Below are 21,153 nucleotides of genomic sequence, written 5' to 3'. Positions count from 1 at the left end.
TGACTCCTTGTGAGTTGGTGTGTATCTCCATTGAGAGATTTCTTGGTTTAAACATTTCTTGATATTTGTGGGATTTTAAATCTCTTCGTACGTGTTGTAAGTTGTTATCTCTTGAAAGGTTTTCTTAAATTTGGTCGACAAGTGATTTTTTCATTGGTTATAAACTATTACATGGTTCATTCATATATGCATTGGTTGTGTGGTTAATATTGATTTTAAAATGAAGTAATTAATTGATCTATATGTATTTGTGTTTTCTTAAATCTTTATTGAATGATTTAAATAATTTCTTGTATCTTCTGCTGTGTAAAAACGATTCGTAATTTATAGTAATTTATACTCCTTTGTGATCCATCATTCAAAAGTATGGAGAAATTGATGGAGATGTAAATCATAGGATAAAGGTTGGGTGGATGAAATGGAAAAGTGCAACTGGAGTGTTGTGCGATCGTAGAATGCCATTGCGGTTGAAGAAAAAGTTTTATAGGACGACTATTAGGCCCGCTTTACTATATGGTACGGAATGTTGGGCTGCCAAGAGACATCATATTCAAAAAATGAGTGTAGCTGAGATGCGTATGCTGAGATGGATGTGTGGAAATACAATAAAAGATAAGATTAAGAACGAGGAGATACGTAAGAAGGTAGGCGTTGCACCCATTGAAAATAAGATGAGAGTGAATCGTTTACGGTGGTTTGGACATATTCGGCGAAGGCCTAATGATGCTCCAGTTAGAAGGATGGAGAAATGGGAAAATATATTAGTTAAAAGAGGTCGGGGTAGGCCTAGGAAGACTTGGATAGAGATGATAGGAAAAGATATGAATCCTTTGAACCTCACCGAGGACATGGCATTGAATAGAAATGAGTGGAGGAAAAGGATTCATGTGGAAGACCCAAAATGAATTTCTTTTTTATTTCATATCGCCGACGCCAATTGTTTTGGGATGAAGGCATAGTTGTTGTTGTTGTTATACTCCTTTGTGAGTTATTTATTCATGATATTGTTTGAAAATCCATATTTCATACCTTTTATGCATTAATGAACTTTTCGTGATAGATGCATGTTTTCATGAACGTTTTAAGTAATTAATGATTTATGAACTTATCCTTAGGATATTTTATGCATGCATCTCTCTTTTTGATAATATGCAATTTAGAATCACAGGGGTATGGGTAAAGGTATAACACGACAATTCGTGGGTACGGGGACACAACTAAATATATATTGAAAAATATATATTACATATCTAAACTATATACTGAAAATATATATTATATATCTAAAATATATATTATATATCTAAAATATATATTATATATCTAACATATATATTATATATCTAACATATATGTTATATACTAAAAATATAATATAATATTTCATGTGTACAAGTACCGGTACCCGTGTCGACATAGGTATGGCACCCTAAGTGTCGTGTCGCGGTAACATAGTTTTAAATTACTCTATTAGGAGCTTTTTTTCTTCTAGGACTGCTCCTGGGGCGCAACCCGACATTTGTACTGTGATGACTCCTGAACATTTAATCGAGCAGGCAGATGTTACGGTTGAGAGATAGTTCTATAATGTCTGCATTCCTTTCAATGCAGCAAATTCTTTTCATTTTCAGGTCATGACAGATGCCATAACCAGTATCGGGCCTGGATATAAAATGCATTCGTATCATGCTTTGAGAGAAAAAAGTTTTAAATGCTAATGAAAAAGTAAAGGCATATTGTGATGAGAAGAGGCTGTTATGGAGAGAAGCTGGGTGTAGCATTGTGGCAGATGGGTGGACAGATAAAAAGTTAAGGACCTTGATACAATTTTTTGTCTATTGTCTCAAAGGAACTATGTTTTTGAAATCAATTGATTTGTTTGATATGCCCAAGACAACACATGTATTGTTGAGGATTTTTTATCAGGTTGTGTTGTGGAAGGTGTTCAACTTCAAAACATTGTACAATTTATTACTGATAATACAACAAATTATAGAGCAACATGTAAAGAATTGGCAAAAAAAATTTGGGTCATTCTTTTGGACCCCGTATGCTGCCCATTGCATAGACCTCATGCTTGAGGACATCGACAATATAGATGAAGTACATCAGACATTTGAATGCTGTCAATAAATTACTAAATTTATTTACAATCATGCATGAGTTTTTTGCCTAATGAGAAAGTTCAACGATGGTGCCGAGTTGATTTGTAGTGTAGTTGTTAGATTTACTACAAAATTTTTGAAGAATATATCTGCAACAAAAAAAATGATTTCATTAGACAAGTGAAATGCATATCCCCATGCGCAAAAAAATCCAAGAGAAATTATAAATATTGTATTTAGAAGTGAATTCTAGGATTTATGCGTGAAGTTGAGCATAACTATGCATTTGATGAAGGTGCTTCAATTGGTTATTAGTGAAGACAAATCAATTATGGGTTATCTCTATAAGGCCATGGATAAGGCAAAAGAGAAGATAATTTGAAGGGTAAGAAAAAATTGTACATACCTATATGACATCATTCATCATAGGTGGACTGGGTGACTTTATCAACCTCTCCATGCAACTACATATTATTTAAATCTGACATTTATATACTCTCCTATGTTTAAAATGGACAGGGAAGTCAACAAGAGACTTTTGGATTGCATCGAAAGGTTAAACCTTATTTATAACATTCAAGATCAAATTGATAAGGAAATAAAAACTTATGATAATGCATTGTATGATATGGGGAGACCTGTACCAGTGTAAAACCGTGTTATGATGTATCCAATTAATTTATTTTGTCTATTTCAATTTTAATTTTAAATTGTTATTTAGTTATGATGTTTTGTATGATTATATCTATTATTGTCTTATTGATTTCTCATTTTTTTGTTTTTTTTAGAGATGCAGTGGGTCAAGTTTGGAAGTGATGTTCCAGATTTGAGAGCTTTGTTATTTGCATTTTTAACCAAACATGTAGTGCAAGTGGATGCGAGAGAAACTGAAGTGTCTTTAAACAAATCCATACTAAAAGAAGAAATAAATTGGAGCACAAAAGGCTTAATGATCTCGTTTGCGTTTGATACACCTTACGATTGAGGCAGAAGTATTTAAAATTATAAAGTTTATTTATCATTTTTATTCAAAATCCAACTAATTTTAATCTTTTCATGTCATCTTTTATGGCAAGTCAAAAGGTTATCAGAAAGAAGGTACAAAGAGCAATTTGATTCCATCAGTTTAGAACATTTTAATGAATTTGATGCATTAGTTGAAGAAACAAAAACTCTTTTTGAATGAAGAGGACATTCGGTAGATTAACATGGAAGGTGCACAAAAGGTAGATGAAGAAGACCTCATGTATCTTGGAGACAATTTGGATGTCGAAGGAGGAGGAGAAGAAGATATTGATGATGAAGATGATTATGATTATTGATGTATCATGTTTTATTAAAAAACTTGTTCTTATGAGATGTTTTTGTTTATGTAATATAAAATTACAAGTCTTGTGATATGTTCTTAATTGCAAGATATTTAATATTTTGCATTGTTTTTGTGAGATATGCATGCAATATTATCTATGATTCTATATTAGTTGATGTTTGATGATGTCTCATGTGGCTCATAGATACATGAATGCTTCATATGTGATTTTATGGTTATATTTTGTGCAATTCATCATTATTTCATGTGACATGATTGTTTTAGAATTTTTACTATTTTTTCTTGATTTTTTTGGATTTTTTGAAGTTTTTATTAAAAATTTACGATACGATGTTACTATTGGGACAGCCGATACAAGTAACAATATGCTACTTACAACTTTAGGTAAAACATGTATCTTGCAGGAATTATACATACTTTTGTTAAAGAATGTTGTGTGTGTGTATATATATATATATATATATATATATATATATATATATATATATATATATATATATATATGAGTAATGCTATTGTGCTCGGGGAGTACCTACTCCCACATACTAGAAATCATGGTTGTAGGTTACTTCTCAATTAAACCTTATGGATGTATTCAACATAGTTTATTTGATAGGAATCATGCTTTGGATCATGTTTTTTGGACATAAAATTTGGATTTTTTAAGTCATGAAATTTTGATACATCATGAGCCATTGATTTTTAAAGGTCTTAAAAATCATACATGTATGCTATAATCACATGATCCAAAACTTGTTTTCTACTAAATAATGCTTATAGATCATATCTATAGGGTCTGATCAACCAAAAAAGTTTAAGAAATTTGAAAATCTAAAGTTTCTATTAGGCTGGAGTAGGTACTCCGGCAACACCTTATCATTACCCCATATATATGTATATATAGTTGGCAAACCCGACGAGTCTACTCAGGAATCATTTGAGTCGACCCGGATCCGACCCCAATTGGGTTACCGATTCAGGACCACCGATCCACATGCCTCTTATGTGTTTTTTGTCATGCATTTTGTGGTTTTAATACATAATTCTCATAAAAGAATACTTGTTATAAAGAATCAATGTTTTTAAATCATAAATATTAACAATTATAAATAGTTGAATACTTATATAGCTTAGTCATTGATGTCATGTGTTAAATTTAGTGATTATACAATATGGATTTTGATTTTTTCCATATCTTAACACTAGAAAATGCAGTCCTAACTCGTCCAAGTTACCGAGTCAATCTACTGACTCGTGAGTCAAGGGTTGGGCGATCCGAATCCGAGTCATGAGTTTACCAACTATGATATATATATATATATATAGTGTGTGTGTGTGTGTGTTTCTCTTTTGTAATATGTAATACCCTCTAGGGGTAGGCATTATGGTCTTTTGGACCATATAATCGTTGGGGCTCCCTAATGGCTATAATGGCCTCTTTTAGCCCTTTCTCTTGTATATAAATAGGGACATCTTGTCCCCTTTAAGGTTATGCATATCATATTTATTGAATAAAATATTTATTTTTAAGTTTGTGCTCTTGTTCATCTGATGAGTGGCCCTTTGCGGGTTGTTTATGTGTTCTTGCCCTTAGTAGGCATTGCATCATTTGAGTCCTTGAGGATTCATTACATGGTATTAGTGCATTGGCTCTTGGGACTTTGCTATTGGGATCGTGGTGCTCATGATCAAGTGTTCGTGGTGCCACCCTTGCTCGTGCATCATTTATTTTTTTTCTCCTTTTGCTCTTTCTTTCTTATCTCTATAGCCGACAAGGAAGTTGTTACCATTGTCCTCATCAAGTTCAATAAGAACTACAATAGATGGCCCATGACGATGACGAGGTTTCTTGTTGTAAAGGAATTATGGCATCTTATAGATGGTTCTACTCCTGAACATCAACTTGTACTTACCAAAAATGTAAATGGAGTGGAAGAAGCTTTAAAAGATAGTGAGAGAGAAGGCTACGTCCAATTATCGAAAAGCTTTAAGAGAATGGAAAGTGGGCCATGCTAAGGTTATTTCATGGTTCATGAATAGCATGGATCAAGATCCCTGTGACAATATCTTGAGCTATGAAAGGGCCGATGAAGCATGGACATTTCTAAAAGAAATCTACACTCAAAAGGATGCCGCCTACTTGTGGGAACTTAAAGATAAGATTCATTCTTGCAAGCAAGGTGACCAATTCGTAAGAGAATATTATGGAAAATTAAAAAGATTATGGGGTGAGATGTTTATGCATGATCCCATATGAGACACACCCAATAATGCCAAGCAATGGAATAAACATGTTCAAGAAGAACGAATCTTTCAATTTATGAGAGGGTTGAGACCTGAATATGAGCAAGTTCATATCACTATTATACATAGACGTGAGACTCTCATTACATGAGATATTGGTGGAAGTATGCATGGAGGCGACTAGGCTCAAAACCTGTATGGAGCCAAAAGAATCCAAAGAAACCGTATTGGCCGTATCTAGGCTCGATTCGAATGTGAGAACTTACAAACCTCCTCATTTCAAGAAATTCCAAGAAGAAGTTGAAGGGAATAAAAAAATTATTTGCCACTTTTGTAGAAAGTCAGTGCACATCAAGCATTATTGCCCCAAATTGAAGGTGGACGAGAAGAGGGTGGCTTCAGTTCCTTTCCAAGGACAAACGAGAGGGTTCAACGATGGGTCCAAAACCATTGACTCTCTTTCCTTGTCCCAATTGATGGAGGCCCTTCAACCGCTACTCAAAGCTCCTTCCACCACCATCGGTGTTGCAGTTTTTACCTCTTTCCCTCTCCCTATGGATTCAGAGACATCTTTTCATATGACCCCAAATGTTAACATTTTTTTTCAATTGACGCACCAATTAAAATGACTCTTTTGCCTTTACGGTTGATGGGAGTTCTTTACACGTAAAAGGCATAGGGAATATTGACAACTCTTAAAAACTCAAAAAAATATTTGGTTTCAAATGTTAGGCATATTCCAAAATTAAGTTCGAATTTTCTTTTTGTTTGTCAATTTTTCGACCATGGATGTAATGTTTCCTTCTCATCAAATGGTTGTGTGCAAGATCGCCATTCAGGTAAGCAGATTGGGCAAGGCCATAGATAAGTAAACCTCTACTTTATGGACTTCATTGAATTATCCAAAAAAAATGTAATATTACAAAAAATAATTACTATGAATCTTGGCATAAATGTTTAGGACATCCTTGTGTGTCAAAACCTTCATATTTTCTTTGGAAAATTTTTGTACTAAAGAAAATTCGAATTGTATTGATTGAATACTTGAAAAAATGAAGTCTCTTCCTTTTGCCAAACACAATTTTGTTTCTTCCCAATCATTTGAATTGATGCACTCAGACATTTGGGATCGGGGCCCCATTGCCTCTAAAGGTGATTTCTCTTATTATGTTGTATTTGTTGATGATTTCTCTAAATATATTTGGATTTATTTTCTTAGGCATAACTAAGAAGCTTTTTATTATTTTAATCATGCTATGATTAAAAACCAATTTAATTCTAACTTATCCAGTTTTTGATCAGATTCAGGGACAGATTTTTCATGTATGGTTGTGCTTTTTAAAGAGATAAAAATTCAATGGCTCTTATTGCACTAAAATTTGATGATAAAATAATCAAGTTCTTTGATTAAATCAATTCGATCAAAAGAATTAATATTTAGTAAATAAGCAATGGGAAAGACACATGCATTGTTTTGTAGAGTACCTTAGATACAGGTATACCTAGCATCTTCTAGTACCATCCATCACCCTTGCGTTTTCATCCAAATAAGTGCTGCAATTGTGTTGGTCAGTGGAATAGTTTTTTTTTCCCTCTCTTTTAATCTGAGTCTAAAATTGACTCAGTTCAACTGATACAGTTCTTGGTACCAAGGGCATTCATGTCAATGGGCATACGATTGCCATACTTTTGCTGCTACAGGGATAGGACTAGGAGATGCCCCTCGTGATTGTGCTGACCTTGCTGGGTTTTTGCATCACCATTGCTGGAAACTGTTGGAAGTGTATGAGAGGTCCTGGACTGAATTGCCAGTCAGGAAAGCAGGAGTGGGAAGCGAGGCACTCTCAAAATTTTAGGAAGCGGGAAGCACGAGACAACTTAGAAGCAAACCAGGATCGTCTCGACAATGATGTGGAAAGCATTGTAGCGTAACGCTCCACCAAAAACTAAAGCGAGGCGTAAGTCTCATAATTTTTTTTTCTTTGACTTAAAAAAAACCTTTAAAAATATCTACAAATACAAATAAATAATAGAAATGTTTTATTGATAAAGTAACAATCAATAAGAAACAGAAAATTATAAATAAATGGTGAAATTAACATTTTTTCTTTTTCTATATAAAATTGCAAATATAAAGTGTTCTTTCTTTTTGTCTCTCTCTCTCTCTTTCTTTCTTCCGTTCTTCCTTTCTTTTTTTCTTTCTTTTTTCCTTCATTTTCTTTCTTTCTTTCCTTTCTTCCTTCTTTTCTTTTATTTCTTTCTTTCTTTTTTTTTCTTTATTTTCTTTCTGTTTTTTTCTTTTTTTTCTTTGTTGCGCTATTTACCTGTGCCTCAAGACACGGATGGTGTCGCCTCAAGGCGAGACACATTTTTGATAACTATGGTCTTGGAAGCAAGAAGAGAAGCGAACCAAAAGCAACCTAAGAAGCGAATAAGGATTCGAAGGGGAAGCAAGCAGGAATCAAAAGAAAAGCAAAAAATCACATAAATAAAACTAAAGTCCTCCAAGATATTTATTGATATTCCCTGTTCATACATGAGCTTTTGAATTTTGACCAACATAACCCAAAGTCCAAACCAAGTTAGGAGCTCGCCATATATGTGTAATGAAATATGCGGAAATAAAAACAATGTCCTACAATGGACATTCACATATAAAAAGCGAAAGAACAAGTCCAAAAAGGACATACACAAAAGCCAACAATGGCTTGCAAACATAAATTCTTATAAATGCAAGAAAGGGCTTGAAGAAGCCAATGCTTTACAAAGGGGGATACCCCACTTATTTATAGGCAAGAAGGAACGAGAGAGAGAGAGGGAAAAAAGTAAGAGAGAGAGAGACCACGTTGGGAGGCCCAACAAGGTGTCGTTGGGCTCCCAACAGTCACAATTGTGACCGTTGGGGGCCCAATGACTCTTAGTTGGGACCCCTAATGTGAATGCATTAAATACATTTTTAGGAAAAATAAAAGAAAGAAAAAGGAAAATAAGAAAAGAAAAAAAAATGAAAAAAGACTACAATGTCCTTATTGGAAAGAATTACAGGAATACCGTTATCGGGTATGATTTAATATATATATATATATATATATTGTTTACATGTATTTTGACACCCTCCCTCAAGCTTTACGGGGATATAACCGAAAGCTTGTTGAGAAGGAATATAAAACAAGGAGCAATAAGGGCTTTAGTGAAGAAGTCCGCTAGTTGGTACTCGGATGTAACGTAAGGCAGTGCTATGGTTCCTCTTAGGTATTCATCACGAACGTAATTGCAGTCCATCTCGATGTGCTTAGTACGCTCATGGAAGGTGTGATTGCTTGCGATATAGATTGCGCTTTTGTTGTCACAACACATCTTCGAAGGAGTAGAGATGACTATGCCCATATCACTGAGAAGACTTCTAAGCCACAAAAGCTCCATGGTTGTAGTGGCCATTGCACGATACTCCGCTTCTGTTGAGGACAATGATACTTTGTGTTGCTTCTTGCATCTCCAAGAAATCAGTCACCTAAGAAAACACAAATCGGTAGTTGAGACTCTATCATTGGGATTTCTTCCCCAATCAGCATCAGTATAAACAATTAAGTCAATTGATGACGAAGAGGAAAAAAAATCTCCCTTATGGTGTTTTTGATGTATCTGACTATCCTTAAGACTGCACTCATGTGCATAGTTGTAGGTGCATGTTGAAACTGACTGACTGAGTGAACTGCATGAGCTAGGCCGAGTGATGGATAAGTAGGTCAGAGATCCAACAAGTTGGCGGTAGGGAGTAGGATCCTCGAGGAGTGTTCCATCTTTCAACCTTAACTTTGCATTGATAACTTCAGGGGTTTTTGTCTTCTTATTGTCGGAGATGCCAGACTTGGAACAAATGTCACCAACAAGTTTCATCTGAGAGAGAATGTACCCTCGGGGAGAGTAGGCTACTTCAATTCCTAAAAAATATCTGAAGAAACCAAGGTCAGACATGTCAAAATTTTCTTTTAAAACTTTCTTAATATCATTGATTCCTTGCTCATCACTTCCAGTGATGATCATATCATTAACATAAAGTAGTAGAATAACTACTGAAGACCCTGCACTTTTCACAAACAAGGCGGTGTTAGTATAGCATTAGCGAAAATTCAAGCTTGTCATTACATTGTTAAATCTATCATGCCAAGCCTTTGGAGCTTGCTTTAACCCATATAATGCCTTTTTAAGTTTGAGAATTTTATTTTCACCAATACATACTCCCGGAGGAGGATCCATGTAAACCTCTTCATTTAATTCACCATTTAGGAATGCATTTTTAACATCTAATTGATAAATAGGCCATTTTTTAACTGACGTAACCGCAATAAGAGTCCTAACCAGAGTTACCGGAAGCGCGAAACGTCGCGCTTCTGAAACGCGTGGGGAAGCGTCCCCCTTTTTTGGGAAGCGCGCTTCCCCCTTGCTTCCCCCACACTTCCCCATTTTTTTTTTCGCTTCCCCCTCGCTTTCGGTTCGCTTCCTAGGTCGCTTCCGGTTCGCTTTCTAGGTCGTTTCCGAGACGGTTCATAATTTTCTTCTAAGTGGTCCCACGCTTCCCCGCTTCCTAAATTTTTGAAAGTGCCTCGCTTCCTGCTCCCGATTCCCGTATCGCTTCCCGCTCCCGCTTCCTTGACTGGTAACTCTGGTCCTAACACTAGTCATCCTAGCTACAAGAGCAAAGGTTTCTTCATAGTCTATACCATATTCTTGAGCGTATCTTTTTGCTACCAACTAGGATTTATAGCGTTCTAATGACCCATCACTTTTAATTTTAATTTTGAAGACCCATCTACATCTAATAGATTTTCAAGGGCACTAAGTTCATGGCTTTAACCCACTGGAGAATGTTTTTGGCTTCATTATAATGTGAAGGAAGGTTCATGAAAAGAGTGTAACGCAATTAGACACGTTCTGTACTTTGGTGTTAGAGACTCATAGGAAACAAACTTATTAGGAGGATTGGAGATTCAGCTGGATCTCCTTAAATAGGTTTCTTCTATGTTGGACCCTTGAGAGTATTTTTCTAAGGCACTCATGGGAATTTGTTGACCACGCCTAACATAGGTTTGGATGGGTCTATCACTTTCATTTTCAATATTGTTAAGAGGAATATCCTCTAGATCATTCAACAAATCATTAGAGATTTCCTCTTCGTGAGGAGTCACATCTTCTTGAGAGAGAAGATCAAATAAGAAAGCATATTCACTTTCGTCAATATCTTTAGTTTTCTCAAAACCATTTTCATTTTCTAAAAAGGTTACATCTTTAGACACATATAGTTTGTTATTTTTAAGGTCGAAGCATCTAAAACCCTTTTGATTTTCTCCATATCCTAAGAAAACACATTCAATAGCTTTAAGAGATAATTTATCTCTTTTATGCGTAAGGACAAAACATTTACACCCAAAAATTCTTAATCTATTGAAATCGGGTGTTCTTTCAAATAATTTTTCATATAGAGATGTATTTTGTAAGGATGAAGATATCATTTTATTTATCAAGTAAGTTGAAGTTAAAGCGGCTTCGGCCCAAAAGTTCTTTGGAATTTCTTTGGAAATAAGAAGTGTCCTAGTGGTTTCTAAAATGCGTCTATGCTTTCTTTCGGCTAGACCATTTTGTTGGGGAGTCCTAGGACATGATCTTTAATGACAAATTCCATTTGTTTCCAAATAATTTTGAAATTCATTTGATAGATATTCTCCACCTGAATCGGATCTAAGAGTAGAGATATTACTTGAAAATTGATTTTTGACTATCATATGAAATTTCTTGAAGAAGTCAAAGACTTCAAATTTTAAATTGAGAAAATAGATCCACACATATCTAGTGTAGTCATCAATGAAAGTAACATAATAAGAGTATCCTCCTTTCGATATGACCGAAGAAGGGCCCCAAACGTCCGAATGGACTAACTCAAAAGGTCTTTTGGACATAAAAGTTTTATTTGGAAAAAGAGTGAATTTCATTTTTCCAAAAATACAATTCTTGCAAACAAAATGTTTCTCGTTACAAAATTTCTTTCCAAAAGGAAAGGAGTACATTTTTGAGAAACTTGGATGTCTAAGTCTTTGGTGCCAAGTTTCAATATTTTTATCTTAGACATGATTACAAAAAGAGTTAGTGGGAAGTTTCAAGTTACTCATGTAATAGAGATCTCCCCTCCTATAGCCTTGCCCAATCTGTTTCCTGGACCAGAGATCTTGTATAGAGCAATCCTTAGTTGAGAAGAAAATTTCACATCCATGATCACATATTTGAGAAACAGAAAGGAGATTTAAATTAAGTTGATGTACCACTCTTACGTTTGGCACAGAAATCTTTGGAAAAATTTAAAGTTCCAAAAACTTTTTACTTGTAAAGATGTACCATCACCAATTGAAACATAAGAGTTTTTAGAGTTATTACACAACTCGGAAAGCGCATTTTCAAGAGGGGTCATATGAAAGGAAGATCCAGAATCAAGAATCCAAGCTTTCGATAGTTGAGCAAGAGAGGACTCCTTCCCTTTGATAGTCTCTTCCATCTTTTGAGTAATTTCTTCAACGGAGTTCACCTTACTTTTTGGTGCTTCATTTAGCTTAGGGAAATTAGGTCTTATATGACCCGGTTCTTGGTAATGATGGCAAATGACTTTTCTATAGTTGTCATTATAGTTATTTTGCCTCTCAAAGTGTGAAGACTTATAGGCTTTCACATGATTGCCGGGTTTAGACACCGCCAAAACTTCATCTCCTCCCTTAATCATGCCAAGACGAGTTTCTTCTTGGCATATTTTGGCTATGACATCTTTCAAAGGAAGAGACTTAGATCTATGAAGTAGGGAATATCTAACTTGTTCATATTTGGGCCTAAGCCCACGCAGAAATTGAAAAAAGTGTTTTTTTTCATTTGTTCTCTTCTTAGTTCCACACCTTCACTAGAAACCCACTTTGGTTCTAGTAGAGATAGCTCATCCCATAAGGGTCCAAGGGTGCTAAAGTAATCTCTTACACCCATTTCCCCTTGCTTAATGGTCCAGATTTTTTCTTGGAGAAAAAATTGACGAGCAAGGTTTTTTTTAGTATACATACCTTGTTAAAATGTAAACTGCAATATATATATATATATATTATTTAATATTATTATATTTTCTTTTATTATTTTCTTTTTCTATTTTTTTTATTTTCTTTTTTAGCATCTAGTTCAATAGAAACTAGATATTTTGATCCAGTCAAGTTCCTGTTGGAACTTGACTGTGCAAGTAGCTGTTGGACTGTAGTCCAACCGCTATAATAAATGCTGTTGGACTACAGTCCAACAGCTATAATAAATGCTGTTGGACTATAGTCCAACAGCTATATTAAGAGACGTTGGAATCCAACGTCTCTTTTTGGAGAGCTCAAAATGAGCTCTCCTCTCTCTCCCATTGTTTTGTATATATAGGGGTGAACCCCTTCAATGTAAATAACCATGCTTCTTAAGCATTTTGTTCATGAATAAAGTATTATTTATTTTTCAAGTGTTCTTCCCTTTATACCCTTTCAAGGGTCATGCTTGTAGTGTCTTCAATAGACACTTGTTTGTGAGTTATTTGTGCATTTGTTGAAGACCACCATTTCATTACATGGTATCAGAGCTACAAAATCCTTAGATCTTGAAGTGCTTCCGCCTCGATTTCCATGCCACATTTACAAAAGGTGTTTCATCACCTTGTTCTTGGCTCAAGAAGATTTGTTTGAAGAAAGGCGAACTTGTGCTACAAAAAAAATTTGGTTTTGTATCCTCTCTTATTCCTTTGTCTACTCTTTTTCTTTTCTTTTTATTTTTCTCTCTCTCTCTCCTCCTATTTATTCCTCTCTTACCCTTGTAAAAGATGGATGAAAATGATAAGATCACCATCATTCCTATGAAGCTAAATGATACTAACTATGTAATGTGGGCTTCGATTATGAAGCACCACATTTGGGGAAAAGGTTTATGGGGTATAGTGGATGGTTCCGATTTGGAACCTAAACTATCTCTTACCAAGAAAGAGGGTGATAAAGAGGTTCCTCTAACGGAAGAAGAGAAGAGTAAGGCGTTAGCCACTTATGAAAAGAAATGGAAAGAATGGAGGATGGGACATGCAAAAATTATGTCATGGCTCATCAATAGCATAGACATTAAAAAATGCTCTATTCTAGCTAAGTTTGAGCATGCCGATAAGGCTTGGGAATACCTCAAAAACATGTATTCCCTTAAAGATATTGCACATGTATGCAATTTACAAGATAAAGTTCGGACAATGACTCAAAAAGATAAAACTATTCGAGAATATTATAATGAGTTGTCCGAACTTTGGGAAGAGTTGGCTCTTCTTGAGCCCAAATGGCATTGTGCCGAAGACATCGAGCTTACTCGATATGGAACATTTCTATCAATTTGTGAATGGTCTAAGGCCGGAGTTTGAATCCACCAAATCGGCCCTTTTACATCGTGGAAAAATTCCTTCTATTGTTGATACTATAGAAGAACTCACTATGGAGGAAAATAGACTTAGAAAAAGTACTCCAAAAGTTGATGATGACTCCGTTTTAGCTGTATCTAGACCGGGGAATCATACTCGTACTTACAAGCCGCCTCATTTTGGAAGGCAAAACGGCGACTTTGATAAAAGAAAAGTTATTTGTCATCATTGTCATGAACCGGGGCACTATAGGCCTCAATGTCCAAAGTTAAAAAGAAGAGAAGAAAAAAGAGTTGCATCTGTTGAATCTGAGTCAAAAGATCAAGATGCACCTGTGTCTATGGCTCAACTGATGGAAATCCTTCAACCTCTTCTCAAAGGGGTATCCTCCTCAACCGAAGCCTCAACTGGAGCGGCAGTTGCATCTTTCTCCGGTCCAGGTAACTTTCCTTGGCTTTTAGATTCTGGTGCTTCTTTTCATATGACCCCAAATGTTAATAGTCTATCCGAATGTCTTAAAAATGACTCAAGTGTGTCAAAGGTTTTTACAGCCGATGGCACATCTCTCGAAGTAAAAGGAATAGGATGTTTTGAAAATCTTCAAAAATCCAAAAGATTTTTTATCCCAGAAGTTAGATATATCCCTAAACTTAATTTGAATCTCTTATCTGTCTCGCAAATATCTGATTATGGATGTAATATCTCCTTCTCTTCTCATGGTTGCTGGGTACAGGATCGCCAGTCAGGGAAGCTGATTGGGGAAGGCCATAGAGAAGGAGGACTTTATTACATGGACTTTTTGGAATTACCCAAGAATGCATTTTGTTATAATATTCAGAAATTAGAATTGGATTTATGGCACAAAAGGCTTGGCCATCCTCATATGTCTAAAATTCAATATTTTCCAAGTTTGGAAAAATTTTGTAATTCTGAAAATTTTTCTTGTAAAGACTGCATTCTTGGCAAAATGAAAAGGTTACCATTTCTTAGTAGAACTTTTGTTTCCTCACGACTACTTGAGTTAATACATTCGGATGTTTGGGGCCCCGCACCAGTTATTTCCAAAGGTGGTTATACATATTATGTCATTTTTGTTGATGACTTTTCTAGACATACTTGGATTTATTTTCTTAAACATAAATCTGATGTCTTTGCTAACTTCCAAATATTTCATAAAATGGTTAAAAATAAGTTTCAAAATGATATTTCTGTTTTTCGCACTGATTCAGGGGGAGAATTTATGTCCAACGAATTCAAAGACTATCTCAATTTACATGGTATTACACATGAAAGATCATGTCCACACACTCCACAACAGAATGGCCTAGCCGAACGCAAACATCGGCACATTATGGAAACTACTAGGACATTGCTAATTGCAAATCAAGTTCCAAAAAGTTTTTTGGCTGAAGCGGTCCTAACTGCCACCTACCTCATTAATAGGATGCCATCTTCCTTATTAAAGAATACAACTCCAATAGAAAAGCTTGTTAATTTAACTCCAGATTATTCTAGATTAAGAGTCTTTGGATGCAAATGTTTTGTTTTCACCAACAGAAATGATAAACTCTCTCCTCGTGCAATCCCATGTGCCTTTTTAGGATATGCTGATAATCAAAAAGGCTATAGGTGTTTCGATTTTCAAAATGACAAATTATATGTGTCAAGAAATGTATCTTTTTTGGAAAAAGAAAGCTTCTTTGAATTTGAAAAATCCAAGGATGTCACTGAATACTCGTTTTTAATTGATCCAACTTCAAAATCCAATGAATGTGATGTTGGATATGACCTTGACAATGATCAAAGTCCTATTGTTGTTGAAAATGATGATAATGAAGAGCAAATCCATAGGGATGTTAGTCTACAATATTCAAGACGTAGAGAGCAAAATCTTCCATGTGCATTACAAAAATACTCTGAAGTCCCACCTAGAAGAATGTCTAGAATCTCTAAACTTCCAGAAAAATTTGTCTTATGAATCTTTTTCACCCACGTATAGGGCCGCCATTACATTAATACAATCATATGTTGAACCATCATCCTATTCTCAAGCAAAAAATCATATAGAATGGATAGAAGCCATGAAAATAGAATTGGATGCACTAGAAAAGGCCAATACTTGGACGATACAAGATATTCCTCCGGGTAAGAAACCTATAGGTTGTAGGTGGGTATACAAAGTCAAAACCAAAAGTGATGGGACCGTGGAAAGATATAAGGCCCGTTTAGTAGCAAAAGGATATGCCCAAGAGTATGGCATCGATTATGAAGAAACATTTGCTCCTGTGGCCCGTATGACCACTGTTAGAACTTTAATAGCCTTGGCCTCCATTAGAACATGGCCTATCTTTCAATTAGATGTCAAAAATGCTTTCCTGAATGGGAATCTCGTTGAAGAAGTATACATGGAAGCCCCACCTGGTATTAGTATCCCTAAGGGTAAAGCTCTTCGTCTAGAAAAAGCTCTTTATGGTCTTAAACAGGCTCCAAAAGCCTGGTATGACCGATTTAGTCATGTTATGCTTGATATTGGTTTTCAACCTTGTTTAACTGACACTGCTTTGTTTGTTAAGAAATCTGATGCAGGCATCATTATTCTTCTTCTCTATGTGGACGATATGATCATCACCGGAGGCGACAAACAGGGAGTTGCAAATATCAAATCTCTTCTTAAAACTCACTTTGAAATGACTGACTTAGGTTTATTAAGATATTTTTTAGGCATTGAAGTTGCTTATTCCCCTCGGGGGTATTTGATATCTCAATCTAAATTTGCTCTTGATATCGTTTCCAGGTCTGGAATTACAGATGATAAGAAAGTAGACACTCCAGAAGTTGTCAATGTTAAAATGAAAATTGATGATGGAGAACTTCTTGATGATCCTACTCCTTATAGACAACTTGTTGGAGCTCTTTCTTATCTTTCCATTACTAGGCCAGATATAACTCATGCGGTTCATACAGTTAGTCAGTTTCAGAATGCTCCCACCTCCGTGCACATGGGAGCGATTTTGCGTATTATTAGATACTTAAAATCCTCTCTTTCACGAGGACTCTTCTTGTCTGCTTCATCTTCATTAAATTTAATTGCATATACTGATGCTGACTGGGGAGGTGATCCCAATAATAGACACTCAACTACTGGTTTTTGTGTGTTCCTAGGTGAAACCTTAATTTCGTGGAGGTGCAAGAAGCAGCAGAAAGTCTCTCTTTCCTCCACCGAAGCTGAATACAGAGCCATGGCAACCACCACTATGGAGGTTGTTTGGCTCAGACGATTGCTAGCAGATATGGGAGCTAAAGCAACGCAAGCTTCAAAGATGTGCTGTGACAACAAAAGTGCGATCTACATTGCAAGCAACCGGACATTCCATGAGCGCACTAAACACATTGAGATGGACTGTCACTATGTCAGAGAGAAGTACTTACATGGAACCATTGATCTGCCATATGTTACATCAGAATATCAATTAGCAGACTTCTTCACCAAGCCTCTCGCTGCTCCCAGATTTCACTTCCTCTTAGACAAACTTTCGCTCATTGTACCGTAAGTTTGAAGGGGAGTGTTAAAATGTAAACTGCAATATATATATATATATTATTTAATATTATTATATTTTCTTTTATTATTTTCTTTTTCTATTTTTTTTATTTTCTTTTTTAGCATCTAGTTCAATAGAAACTAGATATTTTGATCCAGTCAAGTTCCTGTTGGAACTTGACTGTGCAAGTAGCTGTTGGACTGTAGTCCAACCGCTATAATAAATGCTGTTGGACTACAGTCCAACAGCTATAATAAATGCTGTTGGACTATAGTCCAACAGCTATATTAAGAGACGTTGGAATCCAACGTCTCTTTTTGGAGAGCTCAAAATGAGCTCTCCTCTCTCTCCCATTGTTTTGTATATATAGGGGTGAACCCCTTCAATGTAAATAACCATGCTTCTTAAGCATTTTGTTCATGAATAAAGTATTATTTATTTTTCAAGTGTTCTTCCCTTTATACCCTTTCAAGGGTCATGCTTGTAGTGTCTCCAATAGACACTTGTTTGTGAGTTATTTGTGCATTTGTTGAAGACCACCATTTCATTACATACCTTTCATAAAGAACCATGCTTCATTTGCCATCCGAAATTTAGCAATGTTGGCACAAATTTTAAGCTCCACGTTCATGAACCAAGCAAGAATTTTTGCATGCTTGCTTTCCCAATCTTCCACTTTAGATTGGTGATCTTTAATGGCCTTCATGCATGCATTTCCTTCAAGAGCTTTTTCTTGATCACCATCCATCTTGGTGAGTTGGAGTTGCGGTTCCGGAATAGTGCCCATGGCATATCTCCAAAGCTTTTTACCCTTGAGGTTGTTCTCCATGGCGGCGTCCCACATCATGTAGTTGGAACCATTAAGTTTGAAGGAGAGATCGATCTTTTGTTCTCCTTTCATTTTTAAACTCAAGAAGACAAACCAAGAAAGAGAAATACAAAATGAAAAATATAACTAGTCAACTAGCTATATCAAGAATCAAGAGCATACACTTGGCTCAGATACCATGTAATGAAATATGCGGAAATAAAAACAATGTCCTACAATGGACATTCACATATAAAAAGCAAAAGAAAAAGTCCAAAACGGACTTACACAAAAGCCAACAATGGCTTGCAAACATAAATTCTTATAAATGCAAGAAAGGGCTTGAAGAAGCCAATGCTTTACAAAGGGGGATACCTCACTTATTTATAAGCCAGAAGGAATGAGAGAGAGAGAGAAAGGGAGAAAAGTAAGAGAGAGAGACCACATTGGGAGGCCCAACAAGGTGTCGTTGGGCTCCCAACGACTCTTAGTTGGGACCCCCAATGTGAATGCATTAAATGCATTTTTAGGAAAAATAAAAGAAAGAAAAAGGAAAATAAGAAAAGAAAAACAAAATGAAAAAAGACTACAATGTCCTTATTGGACAGAACTACAAGGATACCTGCAAGCCTTTTCTATTCAATTGTTTCACAGCCACTTTCTGCCTCGAATTGGGATCATTTACACTTTGGAGACTTCCTTTGTACACACAAACAAATCCTCCTCCTCCTACCGTAAGCGAACTCCTCAAATTTTTTGTCGCAGCTCTCATCTCTGAGAACATGAAAACACAAATGCTGCTAGGCCTTTGAGAAAAACTCGGAAACATGCTCCTTCACGTCGATTCAACACTAATATCTGAGGTGTAATGAGAATTCAAGTCAGACCCTGATCCCCTTGGTTCATGGTTGGTTGAACCCCCATTGTTATACTGAGTGGACACCGGAGAATAAGTGAGTGTTAGAGGGAAATAGAGTGAGAGACATAGGGAGAGAGAGTGAGGCAAAGATACAAAGAGAGAGAGAGAGAGAGAGAGAGAGAGAGAGAGAGAGAGAGAGAGAGAGAGAGAGAGAGAGAGAGAGAGGCGTACCTGAAGATTACACCCATGGTCACAAGTCATCACCGGAGGAGGTCGTCGCCGGACGAGGAGGTTATCACAGAGAGAGAGAGAGAGAGAGAGAGAGAGAGAGAGAGAGAGAGAGAGAGAGAGAGAGAGTTGATTAGGGCATCAACTTTCCCTTTTATATGCCCCAAAAAAACTGTTATACCCTTAAAAAAAGGTTATTTCATTCTTTTGTGTTTTTTTGGTAAAAACCAATTTCGTAAGGGCTAAAATGTCCTTTAATAGGAAGCTCACTTCCCAATTAGGGGAAGCTTGATTCCTATTGAAGGGGAAACGAGCTTCCCATTTAGGGGAAATGAGCTTCCCATTTAGGGGAAATGCATTTCTTCTTAAAGGGAAGCATGCTTCCCCTAAATGGGAAACACTCTTCCCATTTCAAAAGGGTGCTTTCCCAGGTGTTTCGGTAGTGCAACGTTTTGCACTTCCGAAGTGCATTTTGGGGAAGCGTGCTGCCCCACCTGTACAAGTCGGTCCTGCACCAGTTCATAACTACATTTAGATGCTTCAAATGAACGTTTGATTGTCACTCTTTAAAATCATATTTCTTGCTTGTTCCTGTAAGTTCTACCATGTTTTTCCTGCTTGTCCATACAAAGTTCTACAAAGAATTGGTGCGTCATTCTTCATGCAGCTTGATTTAATTGGCTATGCATTTGTGTCAGTAATAAAACAGACGTTTGATCTGCACTTCTGTGATTATTCTGTGAATTGTTACTTCTTTCCATTATGCAACTATTTATCAAGCACTTATTTTTTTCTTTTGGCACTGTATAAAATGTGGGATTTGATTGAGCATTTGATATGATGAATAATATTGTTTGATAGAAAAGGAAAATTGTGTACATAGATACTATCGTGAGTTCTTACGATATCATAGATTGCATGACTGATTATCAAACCTGATGCCACAGGATTGAGGAAGAGGTATCAAGGCTGTCAGATGAAGCAGAAATGAGTTTCAAGGATTTGGAGGAATATGAGTGTGAAAAGCAATCTCTCTGTGAAGATCATTGTCGGAAGCTTAAAGAAATTAAGCTGAGAAATCTAGAAGCAAATATGGAGTTGGAGAAGATGATAGAGAAGGAAAGAAGTGAGCTGTCGGAGAAGTATGCTGAAAAGACTCGGAAAGCATTTTGCGATCCTAATTTGAGTTAAATAGTGTTATTAAAAAACAATCTCAGCTTTGTAAGACCAACAGTGTATTCTGCATTTGATTGAGACGTTTCCTGTGAGTTCTTTGTTTTATTATATGCTTATCATCTAGCTTTGTCCCAACCACATAGGGTCTTATTACAGTTGCATGTGTGCTTTCAAATATGCAAAACCTAATATGTTTCTTTTGAGAGAGAGAGTATTAATGTTTGCATTCAGAATATGTTTACTGCAAATTTGTCCACTATGAAATATTAATACCATGTCTTTTGCACTTTGTTACACATGAACAGTAATATGTTCCCTGCAAATTTGTTCTCTTATCAAAGTATAAAATGGCACTAGTTTCATGCATTAATTGTCACTGTTATGAACATTTTTGGTAATTTTATAAAGAATATAC

General features: G+C 35.9%; 1 protein-coding gene across 1 annotated transcript in view; it reads left to right on the top strand.

The window, feature by feature from the left end:
* LOC149835454 (protein SUPPRESSOR OF GENE SILENCING 3 homolog) overlaps positions 1 to 20,943 on the top strand; it is a 35,421-nt gene extending 14,478 nt beyond the window's left edge. Inside the window, exon 5 of the mRNA XM_090008531.1 lies at positions 20,510 to 20,943. Within this exon, the coding sequence (XP_089864657.1) occupies positions 20,510 to 20,753 (244 nt within the window). The 3' untranslated portion in view covers positions 20,754 to 20,943. The remainder of the gene's footprint in view (positions 1 to 20,509) is intronic.
* The last annotated feature ends 210 nt before the right edge of the window (positions 20,944 to 21,153 follow it).

Source organism: Nuphar pumila, chromosome 6 (assembly GCF_984573655.1).
Source record: "Nuphar pumila chromosome 6, dmNupPumi1.hap1.1, whole genome shotgun sequence".
NCBI classification, from domain to species: Eukaryota; Viridiplantae; Streptophyta; class Magnoliopsida; order Nymphaeales; family Nymphaeaceae; genus Nuphar; species Nuphar pumila.
This window is presented reverse-complemented; position numbering and strand designations above follow the sequence as displayed.